The sequence below is a fragment of the Hypomesus transpacificus genome, unplaced genomic scaffold (assembly GCF_021917145.1).
Source record: "Hypomesus transpacificus isolate Combined female unplaced genomic scaffold, fHypTra1 scaffold_146, whole genome shotgun sequence".
NCBI lineage: Eukaryota > Metazoa > Chordata > Actinopteri > Osmeriformes > Osmeridae > Hypomesus > Hypomesus transpacificus.
In genome coordinates this window covers 375,580-396,646 of record NW_025813717.1, presented here as the reverse complement: position 1 = coordinate 396,646, position 21,067 = coordinate 375,580, and the positions used below count along the sequence as shown (strand labels likewise).

Below are 21,067 nucleotides of genomic sequence, written 5' to 3'. Positions count from 1 at the left end.
TTAAATTGATGAATTTGGATGGTTGTATAATTCATTGTGACATGGTGCCAGTAGAGACACCCATGAAATCTTTATGGCCTTTCCATGTACAGTCCTCTCATGCTCCAGTAAACCCATCCTTAAGCTGCTATATGTGTGTGTGTGTGTCTGTGTGCCCAGCATTTACGTGTGTGTGACCAGCACTGATGTATGTGTATGTCATTACACCTGTGTCTATATGTGTGACCAGAATTAATGTGTATTTTTGCATGCATTGTCTTTGTGTGTGTGTGTGTGTGTGTGTGTGTGTGTGTGTATGTGTGTGTGTGTGTATGTGTGTGTGTGTATGTGTGTGTGTTTGTATGCATGTGGGTGTGCACCCACACGCATGTTTGCTTGCCTGCCTGCATTTTTGTGTACCATTCCGTGCACTCGTGTGAGATATTCTCTCTTATCTTCCAGCCCACATGCAGACGTTGCTTGGATGAACAATCCTCTGTGGACCTTACATACGATAGACATGTTAATTGGATGTAGTGTGTCTGTAATCCACCTGGCTTTCAAATCCAGACACTAAATAACTTCTCAAGGTCACAATGCAACAAAGACTTTGATGGATCTTCTCTCCGTTAGTCTTGCCTGGCTCCCCTCTCCATTAGTCTTGCCTGGCTCCCCAGTCCTCCCCTGGTAAGACTTGGCCCAAACCTCACATCTCCCTGATCTTGAAGGTTGCTGGATCGCTGTGTGCTGTCACTGCCAACTCACCCTGCTCCTCCAAATCTCAACATCTGCTTCTGGTTTCAGACACACCGGTGCCAATGCCAACTTTTATGTTTATTATGTGTTTTTGTGTTTGTGTGTTTGTGTGTGTTGGACAACCCCTATGTGTGTGGTCTATGGGCAGCCATATGATGCGTGCATTTCAGTAACCTTGATGCAGGGGCCATACTGATGTATTTACATCATCAACGGACTGCTTTGTCAGTATCCAATCATCAACCAACCGTTTTGCTTTTAACCAGAACCATAGCTAGCTGTGACAGCTTTTCACAATGTGTAATCTATAAAAAATCTCGTTTTCCTACCCTTTTTTAGGAGCTTGAAAGACAGCATGTTGTAGCTTGTCTGTCTCCTCAAAACCTTTTTTCTTTTGGGCTTCTGCACAAGCCAGTGACAACAGCGCTGTTTTGAAAATGATATTTACTAGACTGGGTCACATATCACAACAGAAAAATCAAAGAGAAGAAGAGAAAATTATTGAATAGAACAGTCCCATCTTAAATTAGACATTGTAGCACATTATTACACATGGGTAACATCATTATCCTCATGTTGCTATCTTTAGGCTATATTCTCGTTTATAGGGGATGTCACACGTGCCCCCGAGGAAATACGTCCGGTAGGCTACATGTTAAATGGTGCAATCTGTATAGCTACTGCAGTTTCACACCCTGACTCGTGTTATAGGCTACCGGGGAAACGTAATCACATTGGTTTTAACTGGATATCCTTCCGTCATCATGTCCTGTAGAGAGAAGGGGTGTCAGCCAGGTCGATTGCGATATCGCTGTGCATAATCAGCTGTGGTAATATATTTATTATCGCGTCGGGCGTGGTTGACTGCCAGCGGCGGTATAACCTAGTCTGCAGGCAGAGTCTGATAGATGAGGAGTGACAGATCAGGGTTAGCCGCCAGGGGAGTCCATTTTCCTCCCCAGTCCTTTCGAAGACGCCCAGCCCACCGCGGAGCTCCAACGGAGCAAGTGTGGAGCGATAGAGAGAGACGGTCAGAGCCGCGCCTCCTTCTCTGTTCTCTGTGCCACGGACAGCATCGCACAGCCTCCCTCCCTTCCTCCGCTCCGAAGCGACCCAGCCCACAACCCTCACTGACAGAAGAGGGGCTGCTTGGCCGCAACTCAGGTTTGCAGTGAACGGAGAGGCTATGCAACAGTATTGTAGCGGCGGTCAAATTAGTTTTCATGCGGCGTGTTAATGTTGGATACGGACTTGGATGGGCCATCCTTTTTCACAAAACACAGCATTTACTTTCGGATTGGGACCAAACCGCGGAGGTGGAGACCAACAGCTGATCTGCAGTGTGGAGCGCCTCACAACCCAAGCGCCTGCATACTGTAGCCTACATGCATTTGAATATGAGCTACAAGTTTGCAAATCAAATGCAACGTTCGGGATTGTCCTTGTTGCTGTAAGTTATCTGTTTATGCCAGAATGGGTGTAGGCTGAAAATGAGTTTTACTTAAAGCAGACTATGGCTTTCTGAGGATATATCTAGGCTATATATTGCGCCAAATAATCTGAACCATGCGGATTTTGCTGCTAAGGACGTTGTTTGTGATATTGGGGAATGTACAGGTTATATCTCTGAAAAACAATGGTGATATACGAACTAAAGACACGGCTGGGGGGTACGCCAACAATACACACAGGACCGCTCAGTCGATCATCAGAGATGGCCCCCCAAACAAAGCCCGCGAGCGCGCTCTCTCCGGGTTGGACGCCACAGGTGCGTCTTCAAGAGAGAGGTTCCAATCCTTGTTAGACAGCTTTAATTCAACTCATGGGAAAATTACACGGACATCAATGTTTGGAGCGAGACGGATGGTATACAAACATCACTCCAACTGGACAGTAACACCGGTCGATTTCGTGGAGACTCCACGCAGGGACTCCCATCACAGCAAAAGGAGAAAGTTGAATGGTGAGATTCCCGCTACTATGGGGACGCCTGGTCGATACAATGCCGCTAAGCCCCATTCAATTGGCTTGCGAGAGGAACAAAGTGAGAGCGACCGACGCAAAAGAGGCACAAAAGACGAAAAGAAAGCGCTTAAAAGGGGTAGAAAAAGATTGAACAAAAGCTCAATGGCTTTAACACAGACTCCGACAGACGCGATGGGCGCCCCTCTTTCACCATGGGAACCGTTGCCCAAGCCTGTAGCACTTACCTCAACCGATCTCCCTCTCGACTTCTTCACAAGAAGAAATGAACTTTTTACTTTTAGAGAGGAGAACCCATGGGACGCGACGCCAATGACCCCTCCTAACACCCAGGATTTTGGAAACGAAATCAAAAACCCTTTTTACCCAGTGACCAGTGAAACATATGGCGCATACGCAATCACGTGCATTTCTGCCATAATCTTTTTGGCTGGTATAGCGGGGAACATTGCTATTCTCTGTATTGTTTGTCAAAACTACTACATGAAAAGCATCTCCAACTCTCTCTTAGCTAACCTGGCCGTCTGGGATTTTGCTCTCATCTTCTTCTGCTTGCCCCTGGTGATTTTCCACGAACTGACCAAGTCTTGGCTTCTAGGAGAGTTCACCTGTAAAGTCGTCCCTTATGTTGAGGTAGCCAACAATACAATTCTCTTCTATTCTCTTCTATTATGCATTTTTCCTATTTTGAAGCACTTCTGTGTAATATTTACAAATTCGGTAGACCTATATATTTGTGGTTATAGTGTGGTCATAACACTATTTAGATTAGTTCATCATAACAGGGAGAAAGTCATTGTTCCTGTCAAGATACTGTGTCACTGTAACAACACAGCACTTTAAACTGGAAAACATCACTTTCTGGCATACAAACAAACACGCACACACCACACACACACACAGCTCATTAATTCTGATATGAGAAACAACGCCCTCAATTCTTGACTGAGCTGAAGCTTGAGTTTGATTAACTGTTGTTTCACAAAATAAGCCATGGAGGAAGGCACGCATCACCAAAGGTGATTGCCTGAACCAGGATTGCTGGAACATACCGGGTTGGTCCATAAATACATATTATACTGGCACTGAGCTCTATGTTTCTAAACAACTCTCAGAGGACATGTTAAAATCAGACAAAACCTTCTTTTTTTTTGTCCAAATCTTACCTATTGTACCTTTAATGAACACAAACATAGCACAGTGGTCAGATCTCTCTCACATAACCAAACACAGACATGCTCGCACAGGCATCCACCAGTCCTCCTGCAGGTGCTCCTCAGTATCGGGGAGTTGTGGAGTCATTGTGATGAGGCCAGTGTCAGATTCACACAGCAGCTTACTCTATTGTGCTTATGGGGTGGTAGTGAAACTGCCTCCATATTAGGTTGCCTTCAAGAGAGGTAGGACTGCTGAAGACTGCACTCGTGTTGGAAGAGAAAGGCTCTGAGGCATAGACTGTCTGGCTGCTGTGTGTGTGTGTGTGTTAGGGGGAAAGGAGGGACAAAGAGGGAGTGAGAATTTGAAAGACTGCTGACATACAGTTTGGCATCAAGGCCCTCATGTTGCGGGTCAGTCTTTTGGAGACTGGGCATCACGTGTGTGTGTGTGTTCTTAGTTGTGGGCTCAACATTGATCCACTGTGACTGAATTTGGGTTAAGTGGAGAGTGAAGTAGGACTGCGGGCGCTGTGTTTGTGCGTGCATGTGTGTGTGTGTGTGTGAGGACACTCAATGGGGAAAAGGGGCAGCCTCGGGCAGCATCACTTGCAGCCTGATCACACACACGAACACTCCCTCCCCCTACACACACACACACACAAGACACCATCAGACAGGCCCACATGCACACATCAACCAGCGTAAGCACACATGCTGTGAGCTCACTATGTCTCTATTTCATTCTCTCATACACACACGCACGCACACATTCTTCCCCCGTCCACAACCCAAGAGTAGACCCTAGCCCTACTGAAAACAAGCCATCTGACACAGAGAGGAATACAGCCTCAGGCGACTCATCTCTCCACAGCAAGAGTTGAAGACCACGTAAAAACGATATCTTCAGTGCCATATCAGATCCTTCCTTTATAGAACATTTTTGACTTCTCTGTGTTGTGGTTCTCTGAGACCGATGTTATTTGAACAGACCCCAGCCCGGTGAATATCACTTTAGGTTTGAGAGTGAACGGTGAGCGCCAGATAGACGGATGGATAGGCCCTCTCCAGACCGTTTGAGGTGGAGAGCGGGCTGAGATTGGGCTGTCTGCACACAGATAAACTCATCTTGGTCTGCTGTGGGGGAATGAGTCCTTCTATCGGGAGCCTTGGAGGTTAGAGGTGGAACACTGCATTGTGCAGAGATTGGTGGTAATAGCTCGACATACATCAGCTACACGGATACACGCACACACACCCCGAATCGCATACACGGGCTAAAGCACCATTATGCGCAGGCACGTTACTCCCGCACGTGCACACACATACTTAATTATACACACATGTCGAACAGCACCCACATGTGAGCACACTCTTGGTATCCTCACACACACACACACACACACACACTGATTCCAGATGGGTGGGATGGCCAGCCCACTACTGATCATTGCCCTCGGCCATCCAAGCTCAGTGTGATGAAACCCAATCTACAGAGAGAAGGCACACACACACACACACACACACACACACAGAGCAGATCATCTGCCCTCACTATTACTCAAGCTGTCTAATGGGCACAGACATGATAGTTAATTGGAAGATATGTAAATTATTCAGTGTATATAATTAGGCCTACTACATAATGGATGTAAGCTGATAATTATCCTATTCAGCTCTTTGTTGGAAGATGAGTGGCTGTTGTTTTGCCTGAAACCTCAAAAATGACATCACAACGCAAACATTCTGTTTCGGAAAACATTTACAAAACAAGTCTGCGCGTTCCAGAATGGTTTTGTTCTGAAATGTATGTATTTTAATTCGTTTAATAATGGCATATTAGTGTGACAGGGCCTGTGATCTAGAAAAAGACCTAATTGAATACAGTTTATCTCAGCAACACATTGAGAATGTAAGAAAACTCAGAATAGGCATAGTTTGTCGTCTATCATAGAATGGAAGGATCTTATATCTTTTCATCTCAAAAACAGTGTCATACTGCGTTGGAAAGAGCCAGCCAGGTGTTATACCAACGCGTGTAATGGCGGTCTAAACATGAATGAGGAGAGCGTGTAGGCCCTGCTTCTGTCTCTGCGATTGGCCCATCTATATGCCTGTTGTTGTGCCTGAATGATGACTCTGTGACAGCATCTCTTACCGAAGACTTATGGTCATGGCTGGAACACACACACACACACAAACATAATATAAAAATAATAGCCTCCATCTCCTCTAGCCCATTTCCCCAGTGTCTGTGTGTGTGTGTTCACACGCGTGTCTGTCGAATGCTAGGCTAGCCCCATTTGTCAACAGATAAGTGTCATTATCCTGACAGTGGCTCTGCATCCAAGATGGCTGACGTGGGCCTCGCCTGTCATCTGGTTTCCCAATTACCGACATGGGGTCTGTGCTTCACTGGCAGACAGGAAGTGAGGAGGAAATGAATGGGTCATTGGTAAAGCCAGCACCAGGGAGCACCTCTATTACCTGTAGTAAAACTGACACCAGACGCTAGCAGCTAACGTGAAATGGCTAACACGACATGGGTTGGGCTCCCACAGTCGTATGGAGATTGTTTTCCCTCGTGTGACACACACACTCACATACAGGCCGAGCTCGATTATTGTTGTACAAATCTGCACTTGTTGTGTTTCTGCTTCAACTCTGCAGTCCCCGGGAGAGGGGATCAAAGTCCGTTGCCTGTGGTGTTGAATGCCACAGCAGCCCACAATGTGTGTGTTTGTGTGTGTGTGACAGTCACTCGACTCAGCGGCATTTCAGCTCTGCGTTAGAGCTATTGAATATTCAGCATATTTGCACCTGGGTGTGCCATGGTACACGTAGATGTTTCATCCTAGATGCCAACTTACAAAAGGGCGGACTGGCAGAGGGCCAGACAAACGGGCAGGCAGACAGGCAGATAAACATGCGGGCAGATAGATAGTTGTTCGACATGTTGACAAGCCTGTAGGCCCGTCGACAGATGGACATGCTGACAGAAAGTGACATCATTTGAATTTGAATGTTCCACAACATTGTGTTCTGTCTTTGTTACGGTGAGAAAAACAAATGGAGGCAGTCACAAGATTTTGGCACATTGCCGGCGGTTCTGTTGCCATAGTAATGCACTCTTACAAAGATATACCGTAGGAAGGAAAACAGTTAAAACTGAAATTTTTTCGGAAAAGACATGAGAGATTGTGTTAAAATCAGAATGTCAGATCGGATCTGTTACAGTAAACCAGTCTATGGAAGACATGGCTTGTGTGACCTCCTGTATTCTGTCTGGCTTGCCTCCATTAGAGCAGAACAGATCAAGCAGAGATCCATGAGCCTTGTGTGGTTTCTGTCTCTCCTCTCCCTCGTTCACTCTATCTCTCTCTCCTCCTCTCTGCAGGATGTGTGTGCGCGTGTGTGGAGCACTCTAACCCAGCCCCACAGGGGCCATCTGGGAGCGAGCCTTAATTAAGTGAGGGAGGAAGAGAGGAGGGATGGAGAGGGAGAGAGACACGGATGGGTGGGAAAGGGAGGGATGCTGACAGAATAGAGAGCGAGAGAGAGAGGCAGAGAGAGGAGAGAGAGAGAGAGAGAGAGAGAGAGAGAGACATATCTGATTGAAAGAGTGAGCCAGACAGAAAGAGAGTGAGAGGCCTCACTTTACTGGTCATTGAGAAAAGTGTATACATTAATAACCCTGGACCATTCAGATGCTGTTAAGAGGCACTTTCCACCACTGTGAGCTATTTAAAATCGAACACTACAACACTGATAATAGATCCCAGTTGTAAACCCAGGCACCGAAATAACACAGATATTGGCTCTGAGTAGCAAAAGCGGTCCTGCCATTCATTTTGTGTTGCTGAACCTGCAGATATACTGTGTTAGCGTCGGCCTGTTTATCCGCTGTCTCACGTGTGTGTGTGTGTCCAGGTGGCATCTCTGGGCGTCACCACCTTCACCCTGTGCGCCCTCTGCATCGACCGCTTCCGCGCCGCCACCAACGTCCAGATGTACTACGAGATGATCGAGAACTGCACGTCCACCACCGCCAAGCTGGCCGTCATCTGGGTTGGGGCCCTTCTCCTGGCCCTCCCCGAGCTCCTGATCCGCCAGCTGGTGCTGGAGGACACGGGCGTCCCGGACGAGCCGCCGGAGGAGCGCTGCGTGGTGCGCATCTCCTCGTCGCTCCCCGACACCCTCTACGTGCTGGGCCTGACGTACGAGGGCGCCCGCCTCTGGTGGTGCTTCGGCTGCTACTTCTGCCTGCCCACGCTCTTCACCATCGGCTGCTCGCTGGTCACCGCCCGCAAGATCCGCCGGGCCGAGCAGGCGAGCGTGCGCGGCAACAAGAAGCAGATCCGCCTGGAGAGCCAGATGAACTGCACGGTGGTGGCGCTGGCAATCGTCTACGGCGCCTGCGTGGTCCCCGAGAACATCTGCAACATCGTCTCGGCCTACATGGCGGCCGGCGTGCCTGAGAGGACCATGGCTGTGCTCCACCTCCTCTCGCAGCTCCTCCTCTTCTGCCGGGCCGCCGTCACGCCCGCCCTCCTGCTCCTCCTGTGCCGGCCCCTGGGGCGAGCCTTCCTGGACTGCTGCTGCTGCTGCTGCTGCAGCCACGGCCACTCGTCGGCCACCGCCAGCGACGACAACGAACACGAGTGCACCACCGAGCTGGAGCTGTCGCCCTTCAGTACCATACGCCGAGAGCTCAGTAATTACACGCCGGCGGGCTCACACTGCTAGGGGGAATAAACGGTTTACACACACACATTGGCGGCAGAAACACACAGGACCTGTTACGATTGCATGGATGACCCCAAACAATTCAGCAGCTCCACACATAAGCTGGGTCACTTTGTAAAGACTGTACAACTGTAGTAATGTTGTACTCTACACTCACTAAAGTGTCCTACTGTGTAACAGAATCAAATAATGTTTGATCTCCCAGGTGTAGGAACACTAGTAACTTTGGCCAAACACACACTTTTACATACACAAGTATAACCTAGGCACGGATAACATAGGCCCATTGTGAACTTGAAGGTACAATGTCATCTGTAGGACTGTGCAACACAACCTCCACACCACCCCGAAGACAACCTCCACACCACCCTGAGACGCCCGCTACACCACCTCGAGACAACCTCTACACCACCCCAACACAACCTTTACACCCCGAGACAACCTCTACACCACCCTGAGACAACCACTACACCCCAAGACAACCTCTACTACATCCCAAGACAACCTCTACACCATCCCGAGACGACCTCTACACCACCCTGAGACAACCACTACACCCCAAGACAACCTCTACACCACCCTGAGACAACCACTACACCCCAAGACAACCTCTACACCATCCCGAGACAACCTCTACTACAGCCCATCCCAACCTCTACTACACCCCAACACAACCTCTACACCACCTTAACACAGCCTCTAGACCACCCCAACACAACCTCTATACCACCCGAAGACAACCTTTACATCACCCCAACACAACCTTTGCACCACTCCAACACAACCACAACATAACCACAAACGCAACCACAAATGCTTAAAGACTTTGATGATGAGACAACCACTACAGAACCAAAACAGACGCGCTACCACCACAACTACAACACAACCACAACACAATGTCTCGAAACGGTTCCCCGTCGGTTGATGAGACAGGGTTCTCACAGTGATGAACTAAACTGGGCTGGACTCAGCAAACTGGACCGGACTGGTGCTAGAATAGGATGGTTTCACTTGAGGAAAAGAGCGGACTAGCTAAATGAGTTATGAATTAGACTGGAATTTCTCTATACCTACACTCACATACTCATGCCTTACACTGGGCTGTACATACTGTATTCTACACCTTTTGGTGCTCTTGAGAAGAAGGAATATACAAACTTTACAAACGTAATGTAGTTCAACTTCCTGTGTGTGGCCATTAACAGACTGTAATTGTATTGCAATGGATTTTACATAAGAGTCTGCACTGCCAAACACCTTTCTCTCTTTCTCTGTTTCTGTTTTTCCGTCTGTTGTGTCTTCTACTATTGTCACACGGAAGGTCTCGATTTATTTATCTCTACATTGTACTGGGAGTAACTTATTATCAGTGGCTGACTGTGTGGTACTGTCATTTAAACTTGAAGTGAATCTAGTTAATCAGTAAAAAAAGAATAAAAAAATGGTTTGTAGCTCTGTAAGTATCTTCTTCACTCAGAACAAAATATGTCTGTATTTGATACCAGAAGATGTTCTAAGCAAACACAGTTGTACGTCTAGTAGCCAGTTTGTATAATAGCTTTTTATAGCGACTATTGTCCCTTTGATTATAAAAAAGAAGAACTTTATCTCAAGAACCATATATTAAATTTCTAAGTGTACAGCTGTGTCTTGTCTTTTGTGTCTATGGGAAACCATAGCAATTTTTTGACTGGATTACCATTTAAGCTAAGCTTTTGTAAACATTTGATTTAAAAACCTAACAGAGTGACACGTCAACAATAGCTCCATAGTATCTTAAGACCAGAAGCTCCCCAGCTAACATGCATCAAGTCCTTACAACTTGCATATGATGCTCTCCTCTATGATATATTCTGCAGTGTTATACAACGATGACGCAAGTCAAGGCATCTGCGGTTTGTGTGTTTGCAGTGATATGGCAAAGATGACAGTTTATCCCCATAACAGAATTAGCTGTCAGAAAGAACAGTAAGCAGATGCCAAGACACATCCGGAAAGAGAAAAAGAAAAAATCATGGAAGTCCAAGAACTCTGTTCCGCAACGTACTCCCACTACAGTGGGGAGGAGGGTTCTTGCTCCTTTATACACACTGATGTGCAGAACGAAAGAGTGAGAGAGAGAAGAGACAGAAAGAGGGAGGTATAACAGAAAGTGAGAAAGAGAGTGGGAAGTAGTGAGGAAGAGTGATAGAGAGAAGACAGAGAAGGGAAGGAAACAGAGAGAGGGAGGGGGGAGAGAGAGAGAGAGAGAGAGAGAGAGAGAGAGAGAGAGAGAGAGAGAGAGAGAGAGAGAGAGAGAGAGAGAGAGAGATGTGCTATTTCTATCTGTGCAGAGAAAAGCTCAGTAGAAGACAGGAATGGACCTGGGCCACAACCATTTCTATCACCGACAGTCAGCAGCATTTATTTTCCAGAACTGAGTTATCAGAATAAAGATAATTATTTTCTCCTCATTCACATGGCTACTGAGAAATTACCATTCTTCCGATATACAGCTCACCTCTCAACTCTAAAGAAAAAAAAAACCTCTTTGCGTGATCAAGAGACGTGATTGTTCTCTTCGAGGGGCTCTGAGAATCAGGCTTTTGTGTGAGCGCTGTTGTTCTTTTCTCTCCTTCTGAGATCAGTCTGTAATTGTGTTTGCGCCGCCTGGTTTCAGAGCCGACTCCAGGCTTTTTATCCTGCTGATTTTCCTCAAAACAGTGGGACTTTAGGCATCACCAGAGCTCAATGAAACTCAATCACCATTAGGATCCTGTCACTTCCATCTCTCTACTGAACTACAATGATTACATCAGTCAGCTTCATCCACTTCCTTTGGTAAGGATGCTTCATTCGGAAGGCTACTACAAACCCATTAAACAGCCCTTCCGAAAATCTTGGGTTTCACACTGTTAACATAGTAGGCCTATTCATGTATTTCTGGATGCGGAGGTGACTTCAGAGTAAGGTCGTTCGGGTATGATGAGCGTGGGACTGTGCCTTGTTGTCAGAGAGTCATGCAAATGTATTCACAGGCCTGTTGTTGGAGCTAAAGACAAGCTTTTGAGCCGTTTCCGCTCTACTTCCTGAACTGTTCCCCTATATGCAATCCACTTCCGTTCTGGCGGGCTATGTTTGTTTTGCTAGCTAGCTCCGTTGTGCCGACAAAGCACTGATATCGCAGTGACAAAGAGGATATCAAATTTACAACATGAAGAAAACTGGTTTGGGAACGACGTGTGCGGTAGTTGGTTGCAAACACTCGAGAAAGCACCAGAACGAGTGTGGCATCCTTTCGCCAAATAATTGGCCTACATTTTGCTGAGAGATTGAAGCGCTAGACAACAAATGTTCTAATTAATCACCAACTTAAGTCATCTTCTGACATTGCCTTTGATCAATGTTAAAAGCTCCAAATTGATGGACTGGCAAAAGCTTTATAACCATAAATTTACTCTAAAATGTACTTTAAAGTGTGGCGACAACGTTATCCACAAGTACATGCGACAACGTTGGCAACTTATCCAGTAGTAAATGTCAAACAACAAGTATGTCAAACTAGTAAAACCCTGATCCCAAGCTAGCATAGACGTTGCTGTGTTTACACAAGCAGACGCTGTGCAAACTTCTTCCGGCGGAAATGAAGTGCATGTGTGTAGAGTTATGGCGGCCCCCTGGTTTTGACGCGTAAACTTGTGTATATGCCCTGGGATGATGTGCGCAGCTGTTAGCGTAACCGACGCTAACGTTAGCCTTTTTGTTTTCATAACAGTCAGCACCTGCCTGCACTCTCTCCCATATGATGTCTGATCAAACAACTGTGACAGGTGAAAGTCTGGCATGTAGGCTACCACTTTAAGTTAAGAACTACCGCAACTCTCTTTTACTTTTGTCTCTTGGACTCTTCCTCCCTACCCTCCCCCTCTCCTCCAATTTCTCTCCCCTGCCTACTCCCTTCTTCCTGTCTCTCCCCTGTTTCTCCCGGTGTCAGCGTCTCTCAGCATGAGAATTCCCTCATCCATTTTAATGGGCCTGTTAGTGTCTGACCAATCAGAAACATTCAAATGTGTCCAGTAGTCACACACTGGGAAGGATGCCAAATTCAACCACTCCAACCCAACCCAACCGCAACAGACGGGATAAATATTTCACCTCAAAAAGAGACAGCGAGAGGGGGATGAAAAGGGTTTTAGTCAGAAGACGGGGTGCCAGCAAGTAACGGGGAAAATCACGTTAAGGCATGTTTATGTATTAGGAGCCAGCCAGAAGCCGATTCATTGGCGCGAAACTTCATTTCCAAACCATCGTAAATCCGTGAGACAATCTGTCATGTACGTTCGAGTTGATAAGGGTGAGGGAGTCAACACGCCGCGTTTCTTTCTGCATAGTCTCGCTTTCGCCTGTGCACACGTATCCAATCTAATACCGTTCTCAAACGACCCAATCTCTATTATTAAGACATTGGCATTGTGCTGGCTCACTAAAGATGTTGCAATGTCAATGAATATAAATTGCATCTAAATATGCATTTACAAAATCAGTCTGTATGCATCCAGGCTGTGAAATGTTACGAACTTATCAAGAGTTTGTAGGCTATAAGGAACACCGTTGCGTGAACATTTTTGAAAGAACGACAAAATCACAGACAGAAAGGTGATTGAAGTGGCTGAGTGGTTAGGGCATTGGGCTTTTAGTCAGAAGTTTGCTTGTTCGATTCCTGGCTGTGTCAAATGACATTGGGTCCTTGGGCCAGGCACTTGGGGACCATGTCCCTGTGCTTACTGAAAGTTGCTCTGGATAAGAGTGTCTGCTATGACTAAATGTAAAGTAAATGTATATTTTTCAAGTGAGATTCCTTCAAAGGCAAACAAAGGAACCCATATATTAGACTTGCCTAGTCTAGGCTACTCAAGCGCTGACCCAACTATCCCACCTTGGGGAATACATGTTTTTATCGTCTCTCCAGCTTTTGTTAGCCTTGTCACTCATTTCTAGGTCACTGGCAGAGTTGAATGCTTGGGTGCATTCAAGACGTGCACAGTAAAGAATCTCGGGAGAATCTGTGTGTAGCCTGTGTGCGGGTGTGTGTTGAAAAGAGGCTTCTTCTGTTGTCTCCTTATGAACCTCAAATGCCTCCAAAGGTGGTTGGACTTGATCTTCTAATTATTGTCTCTGTCTTGGCACTACTGGGGGGGTCCTGTTCATTTCAAAGGATCTTTCTGAGATGAAACATGTTCTTCTTCAGCCTGGTCTGTGATGATTCAATTTGAGTTTGGCTAGCCTCATTAGCATTGCAGCCAGCAAAAAGTTATTAAATGGTGACAGCAGCCTGTATCGCAAACGGGTGGAAGGGTGAGACGCCTACTTCATAACAAACCACACACTCAAAACACACGCACAATATGTATGTGTTTTTTTCACAAACACTCATATAATGAGACAGAATTGAATTGATTTGAATTGTCCAGGCTCTGCCCATAGTTACGTAGAACTAACTCAAGTTATATGTAACGACTGTTGGCCAGGTGTTCTATCTGTTTTTTTTAGAAGTGTTTTCTAGAACAAGTAATTTTGGACTTGGATTATTGAGCTCAAGTTGTAAAATGTTTTGCTGGCATGGCGAAACTCATCCCAAGAGCTACAATTAAGTCTAGGTAGCATAACTCATTTCCTAGCTCCAATCATCTTTTCCATTGCCCCTGCCCTTGCGAGTGGTAGGCTATATTTGGACTTCAGAGACTACTTCTTACTATGTTACACTGCCAGGAAACACGTCAGGGATGTTTTCACACTTACGCTCATTCTAATAGGGGATATTGTTTACCCTCAACCTAATGTTCTATTTTAATGTATCTCTTTACCATGTAAACATTTCGTCATGAAACATTTTTGTATGCAGAGACATTTTCTCACTCAGAAAGCCCCTCTCTCACCCACACAACCCTACATACAGACACACGCATTCGCACAAAACACTTTGTTAGCCGGCCTCCTGCTCCTGAAGTGACAGACAGCATTAGAAGGTGTGTATTGTCATCCCCGATGACACACACGTGTGCATTTCCGCACACACACACACACGCACACACTGTTACAGCCATGTATGTGTCTGTTCTTTGTGTTTGTCTTCCCTTCTGGTTTCCCCTCAAAACTCACATTCATCATTTAGGTGTCCGGCTGCTATTGGCTCAGTCATGCCGTCCTTCAAGTGCAAGGGCCAATCATAGACATGTGCGAGTCTTATGAAACCCCTCCTGTCTTCTTGTTCAAGAGTCGACCAGTTTTTTTAATAATGTGTCTTTGTAGATTTGTGCTGGTTACATTCATCAATAGTGTCATGTTTGATTGTATTGACTAGTTTGTCAGTTTATTGCCAAAAGGGTTTTGGAATAATTAAACCGCCCACGGGGCATACAATCCAACATGTAGCTAACCTATGTTATACACACCGGGTTAGGAATAGGTATAGATACAATGGGCCCCATGACTTTTACAAGGACTTTTAAACTAACAGATAATTTGGCAGCATAGGTTGATTTGTTTGGCATTGTTAATGCCAATGTGTGTGTGTGTGTGTGTGTGTGCATGTGTGTATGTATATGCAGGCCTGTGTGTGTGCGTATTTGTGTGCTGTGTGTGTGTCTAAGTGGAAGGCAGGGGAAACACCTGCTACTTGCCTCGTTAATTGAACTTCTCTAACAAGCAGAGCCCATCTCCACGGTGACCCAAGAGAGGATGGAGGAGGAAGGCGGAGGGGAGGAAGGGGGCGGGGGGGGGGGGGGGTTGGCCAATAACTCAAGATGTCCAGTCAGGACTTGCAGCTCCAAATATCTGCCTCTCACTTCTGCTCAGCAGGGGCCCCATCGAGATCCTGAAGCCTCCAGCCCTCTCCTCCCTCGAACCCTAATCACTTCTTCCGAGGTTCTGATTGCCACACTCGGATGAGAGGAGCGTCTGGTAATTTCTCGGCTAATTGAAAGCATGGCTAGTTGCTATTGGCGCGCAGGGGCCGGTTCTGCAGCTTTAGGGTACGTGATTTCATCAAGAGGTGAGTTTGCTGATCTCAAGTGAGTTTCCCTCCTCCCTTATCCCCAAATCCCCCCCCCCCCCGATCCCCTCCTGCTTCCTCAACCCCTCCCCACTCCTTTTGCCCCAAACGATCGTAATTGCATCAAGCAATCTGCCGCAATCTTCCACGGCAATTACTAACCAGAGACTGTGGCCGCTGTAAAAAAAAACAAAAAACACAGTCGCTACGGCAACTCGCCTTCTGTTGCCTTGGCGATTTCCATGGTAATAGCAAAGTCACAAAGCCCAGAGTTTTTTTTGAGGTGGCAAGAACCCCAAGCCCTCCTCTGCACTGTGAGGTGTATTATTAGCTGGCTGGCATATTGCCTGTCCACCCCCTGTTGAGTCTCTGGTGCAACCAATGACCAAACAAGCTACTGGTAACCATTGCATTCAGCTTTGGTGCGCTTTGACTAAATGGCTTCCAGATAGCTAATATTGTTTGTGTTTCTTGCATGCAGAGAAGTTAAATTCAGTCCTCCTACACCTTCCCAACAGGGATGAGTGAAGAGAGATGAAGAATAAAGAGCAAGAATAAATAATTGGGAGGGTTAAAGACAAAGAAATACAAAGCGAGGAGAGGAGGGGGGGAGAAAGTTGCAGAAACACAGATACAGAGGCAGGTATAGTCCAGAGATACCGAGAGACAGAATGGCAGGAAGATGGAAGGTAAAGAAATAGAAGGGAGTGACACAAAGAGACAGAGAGACAGGTAGATAAGCATTTAGTAAACAGACTGAGAAGGGGATGAGATGGGGAGTGACGGAAAGAAAGACAGAACAAAAGAAAGAAAGAAAGATCGACACACAGAGAGATCTCCTGTCTCTGTGTTCCGGATATTGTACTGTGATTGTTCTGTTCCACTGCGACAACGCCCCTCCTCTGTAGCTGAGAGGCAAACTGCAGTATCACACTGGCTCTGGGGTGTGTGTGTGTTTATATGTGTGTCTGGGAAAAGATGTGGTAACCCACCATTCCCCCGGACTGTGGGTCACTCACCCTGCAGAGAGAACAAACAGAACACTGTTTCACAGACTACAACAACACCAAGGGTTATCAGACATTCTGGTCTGGTTTTCTGGTATGTTGTGGTCTGGTCTGGGATGATCTGGTGTAGTCTTGTCTAATCTGGTGTAGTGCATGCTAGCATTGTCCAGCACAGCATTATACACATAATCAGTCATGGTTTGACTCTGTTGCTGGACCCAGTGGTTGAGCTCTTGAGGGAGAGACAAAGTTAGTTTATTTGTTTATCTGGTCCAAACCACTGCAGTTGTGTTTCAGCGGTCTGGTGCAGAGTGACATGGTTCTAGAAGGATCCATGGGACGCCTGCCCTGTTGTCAGAAAACTCAGCAGGCAGTCTTGGCAGCCCCTCGTCTCACGCCAATGCAGCACTTTTGGCTTTTCCCTTTCTCCCTCTTTCTTTCGTTCTCTCTCTCTCTTTTCTTCTCTTCCTCTCTCCCTCTCTCTCTTTTCACCTCTCTCTCTGTTTCTCTCTCTCTCTCCATCTCTTTCTCTCTCTTCTCTCAGTGTTGGCACAGGAACAGTGGTCGAGAGAAGCACCCCACAGATTCCATCGAAGCTACACTCTATTTCTACACACTTTTTAGACTGCACTTTACTTTACTGTACTGTACTGTACTGTACTGTACTGTACTGCACTGTACTACTGTACTGTACTGTACACTACTGTACTGTACTGTACTCTACTGTACTGCACTGTACTACTGTGTTGTGCTGCACTGTACTGTACTGTATTGTACTGTACTACTGTGTTGTGCTGTGCTTTGCTGTGCTGTGCTGCATTGCACTGTACTGTATTACTGTGTTGCACTGCACTACACTGCACTGTACTGCCCTGCCCTGCACTGTGCTGCATTGCACTGTGCAGTGCTGCACTGTGCTGTACTGTGTTGTATTTTGCTGTGCTGTACTGGACTTTACTGCACCAAACTGTACTGTACTACTGTATTTTTCGGAAATAAAGCCATGGTTTATACCCCGATTCTCCCTTTCAATAATGCTATTTAACCTGTTAAGGAGTAACGTCGTACATATGTGATGTTCGAATGTGAGTCTCACAGCATAACGTTGCATATATGCGATTTCTAACATTCCAACTGAATATTTTCAGACAGACAAAAACGATGCCACAAACGCTTTAGTATGGCTTCAAAACGTACTGAAAAGGCTAACAAGTAACACTAGGATGTGAATATACGCTTTGGGGACCATCGGATATATTTAGAACTCAAGCTTCTAAAGGTATTAGTTCATTCTCGGGCAATAGAAAACCCACATTACGCACTTACTTTCGATTTCAAAGCGCGTTAAACAACGGCATGCTGTAAGATCGCCTTTTCTGGTGCATTGCTTGGTATCACTGTTCCCGTATCAAGTGCGGCATTCAAGTGCGGTTTATACTCAGATTTACAAACACAAAGCTCCCATTCTGGTTGGGTGCGATTTATAGAAAATGCGGCTTATTTTACGAAAAATACGGTACACTGTTCTAAACTGAACCGAAATATAATGTACAATGCTGTGGTGTACATTGATGCTGTGTTATACTATACTACTGTACTTACCCCTACTGTACTATATTGTAAGGGAGACATCTGTATGTCAGAAGATGAGCCAGCATCAATAATATTGAACATTCATCTCTGTAAGTCTTCTATAATCCATTTAACACTGAGTTAGATAATAAAACCCTCTATTCTGGGTCACTTTTGATATTGCCTTGAATAGTGTATTTGACAAAGGCAAAACAAACAACCTTCCTTCCTCTCGGTGTTCCAGAGTATTCTTCCAAACACCGATAGCGCCGCTCGGAGTCAGACAGACCAAACCGAGACAGACAGAAACAGAAATGTCAGACAATATTTGCGTCATTGCTAACAAAATGTCATTGCCTCAAAGTATGGAGGCCAAGGCTGTCTCCTTGTCTGGTATTTCACACAACGGGAGTAGCGCTTCAAAAAGGTGGCGGCGAGAGGTCAGTAACTCTTTTGACTGAAGGACACATGGCTGCTGACAGAGAGAGAGGGGGGAGGGGACTGAAGAGGAAGAGAGTATGAAGTGGCAAGGAGTATGAGAGAGGGTCAGGGTAGAGGGAAAGAAATGGTGAGAGAATGGTATGGAGTGGAGCTTGAGGAAAAAAGAGAGTGAGAGAAATAATCAAGAAAGAATAAGCATCCTTCTGGTGTTCCGACTGGTTTGAAATGTGTGCATGTGTTGTGTATTGTTCAGTGGTAGAGCAATGGACTGCAGATCAAGAGATCCCTGCGATCCTCCTCTTTCTGTCACTTTGGAAAAAGGTTTTGGCCAAATGAATGAATTGTGTCATGAGAGTCAAAAACAGTCTGACATTTGATGTTTGTTTATTGTGTTTGAGACTTACATTGCAAATGACAAATTACTAATTTGCAAATGACACTGCCACTGCAACAACAGAAGGACATTTGTTTAAAAATAGAGTGGAAGAATAACACACTCTCTCTCTCTCTCTCTCTCTCTCTCTCTCTCTCTCTCTCTCTCTCTCTCTCTCTCTCTCTCTCTCTCTCTCTCTGTGTCTCTCTCTCTCTCAGAGCCTGCAGACAGAGTTGGCCTGCCTGCGAAGAATCTTTGCAGTTTGTCCTTTTATGTTCTCCTCTCTCTAAAAAGATGCTTTATGACTCACCCGACAGCTCTCCCTGTCTCTCTCACTCTGTCTCTCACTCTGTCTGTCTCTCTCTCTCTCTCTCTCACACTCTGTCTCTCTCTCCCACTATCTTCCCTATCCTCCCACCCTCCTTCCCTCTCTCTTTTCCTCTCTCTTCCTCTGGGGCTCTTTATCTAAACACAGCCACCTTCTCCTGCCTGTCTTCCTCCTCCTCCTTTGCATCCTCCCCGTCTTAGCGGGGCTTAGTCCAATCGGCAGGTATCTGTTCCTGATTTGGGGTGGTACAGGACATGGGATGACCTCACTTCCTGTGTGACTGTGTGCATGGATGGGCGCGTCCCAGCGCAAGCTGCAGCAGCAGACAGCAGACAGTGAGACGGTCATCCATTTTTAATGAGGTGTCGGTGCAGACAGCTCGACCCAGTATTCCTGGGCTTGTGTGGGTGGCCCCATTCCGGGGAGAACGAGACGAGACTCTGCAAGCCAAGCCCAGCCGCGCCCTCCCCCCACCCATCCATCGAAACAGAGTTATTTCCATGCTTGATATTGTCACACACACGCGCAGTGTCCGCACGTGCACGCTCACGTACACTCAGACAGATGCACGTGGTCTCGCACACAAACGGACACAGAAACTCACACAGACACACACACTCTGAACTCTCCATGCCTCTTCCAGAGGGCTCTGTTTGGGACTCCTCTGGGGCAGGATTGGCTAGCCTCGCCCTCACAGCAGATCCTGCTGCTCACTGGACTGTCTGGAGGTGAGCTGAGGGCAATAAAGATCAGTCTCCACACACACACACTCACTCACACACATCCCAGGTCCATGTATGGGAATACATGACACACACATACAGTATACACACACACACTACCACCCACCCCCCCCCCCCACACACACACACACTCACCCACACAACACACACTCAGGTCCATGTATGACACATCGATTAGCATGCAGGGCGGTGATGCTAGCACACAAGGTCGCGCATGTTTGCTCTGCTTCACATTCGCAAATAAGCATATTTTCTGTCTTTACCAACCCTGCCCCCCACATCTCGCCCCACGTGGCCTCCATACCCGGCTGTCAGTACTAAGGTGCATACCATGGAGGCCGCTGGCAGGGAACGTTTGGGGGAGGGGGACGGGGAGGGGTAATCTGTGGGTACATCAGTCAGTGCTGTGACAGGTTTGTTTTTTTTTGTTTTCGGGGGGGGGGGGGGGGGGGGGGGGGGGGGGGGGGGGTCTGTGAGTCACTGTTGCATCAGGCTCTGTGTCGATGAGGGTGGGGGGTATGTTAACCGTAGCGAGCAGTCCTCGTTCTCATGGCCACCGCTGTGGGCGGGCTGTGTGTCTGAAACCATGGAGACAGGCTCGGGATTGGCTCCCCTGAGAAAAGGGGGCCGGCATCGGAGACTAGACCACACGTGGCAGTAGAAGTAGCCGGATGCTAAGATGGGTTTGTCGGACAAACGCGCACACGTTCACACATTCGCCCTCAGACAATGGTTTGGATAAGCACACTTTTTGAAGCACAAGCAGTCCACGTTCATATGCATCGCACACACTCACTCGTACGAACAGACACTCAAATGTTAACATGTGCACGACAGCAAGCAACAGCTTGCACGCACATGCACCAACTCACACAGAAGCACACAGATGCACAGAATGTTCTCAGTTTATACAGAATTCATTGTTAGGAGATCCACAGATGTGAACCCTTTG

At 46.7% G+C, this 21,067-nt stretch overlaps 1 protein-coding gene across 1 annotated transcript; it reads left to right on the top strand.

The window, feature by feature from the left end:
* Positions 1–1,466: 1,466 nt before the first annotated feature.
* Positions 1,467–10,247, top strand: gpr37b (G protein-coupled receptor 37b). Its single transcript, XM_047051291.1, has 3 exons — positions 1,467–3,351; positions 7,803–8,586; positions 8,937–10,247. The coding sequence occupies exons 1-3, from the start codon at positions 2,302–2,304 to the stop codon at positions 9,074–9,076; spliced, it is 1,974 nt and encodes a 657-aa protein (XP_046907247.1). The 5' UTR covers positions 1,467–2,301; the 3' UTR covers positions 9,077–10,247.
* Positions 10,248–21,067: the final 10,820 nt, after the last annotated feature.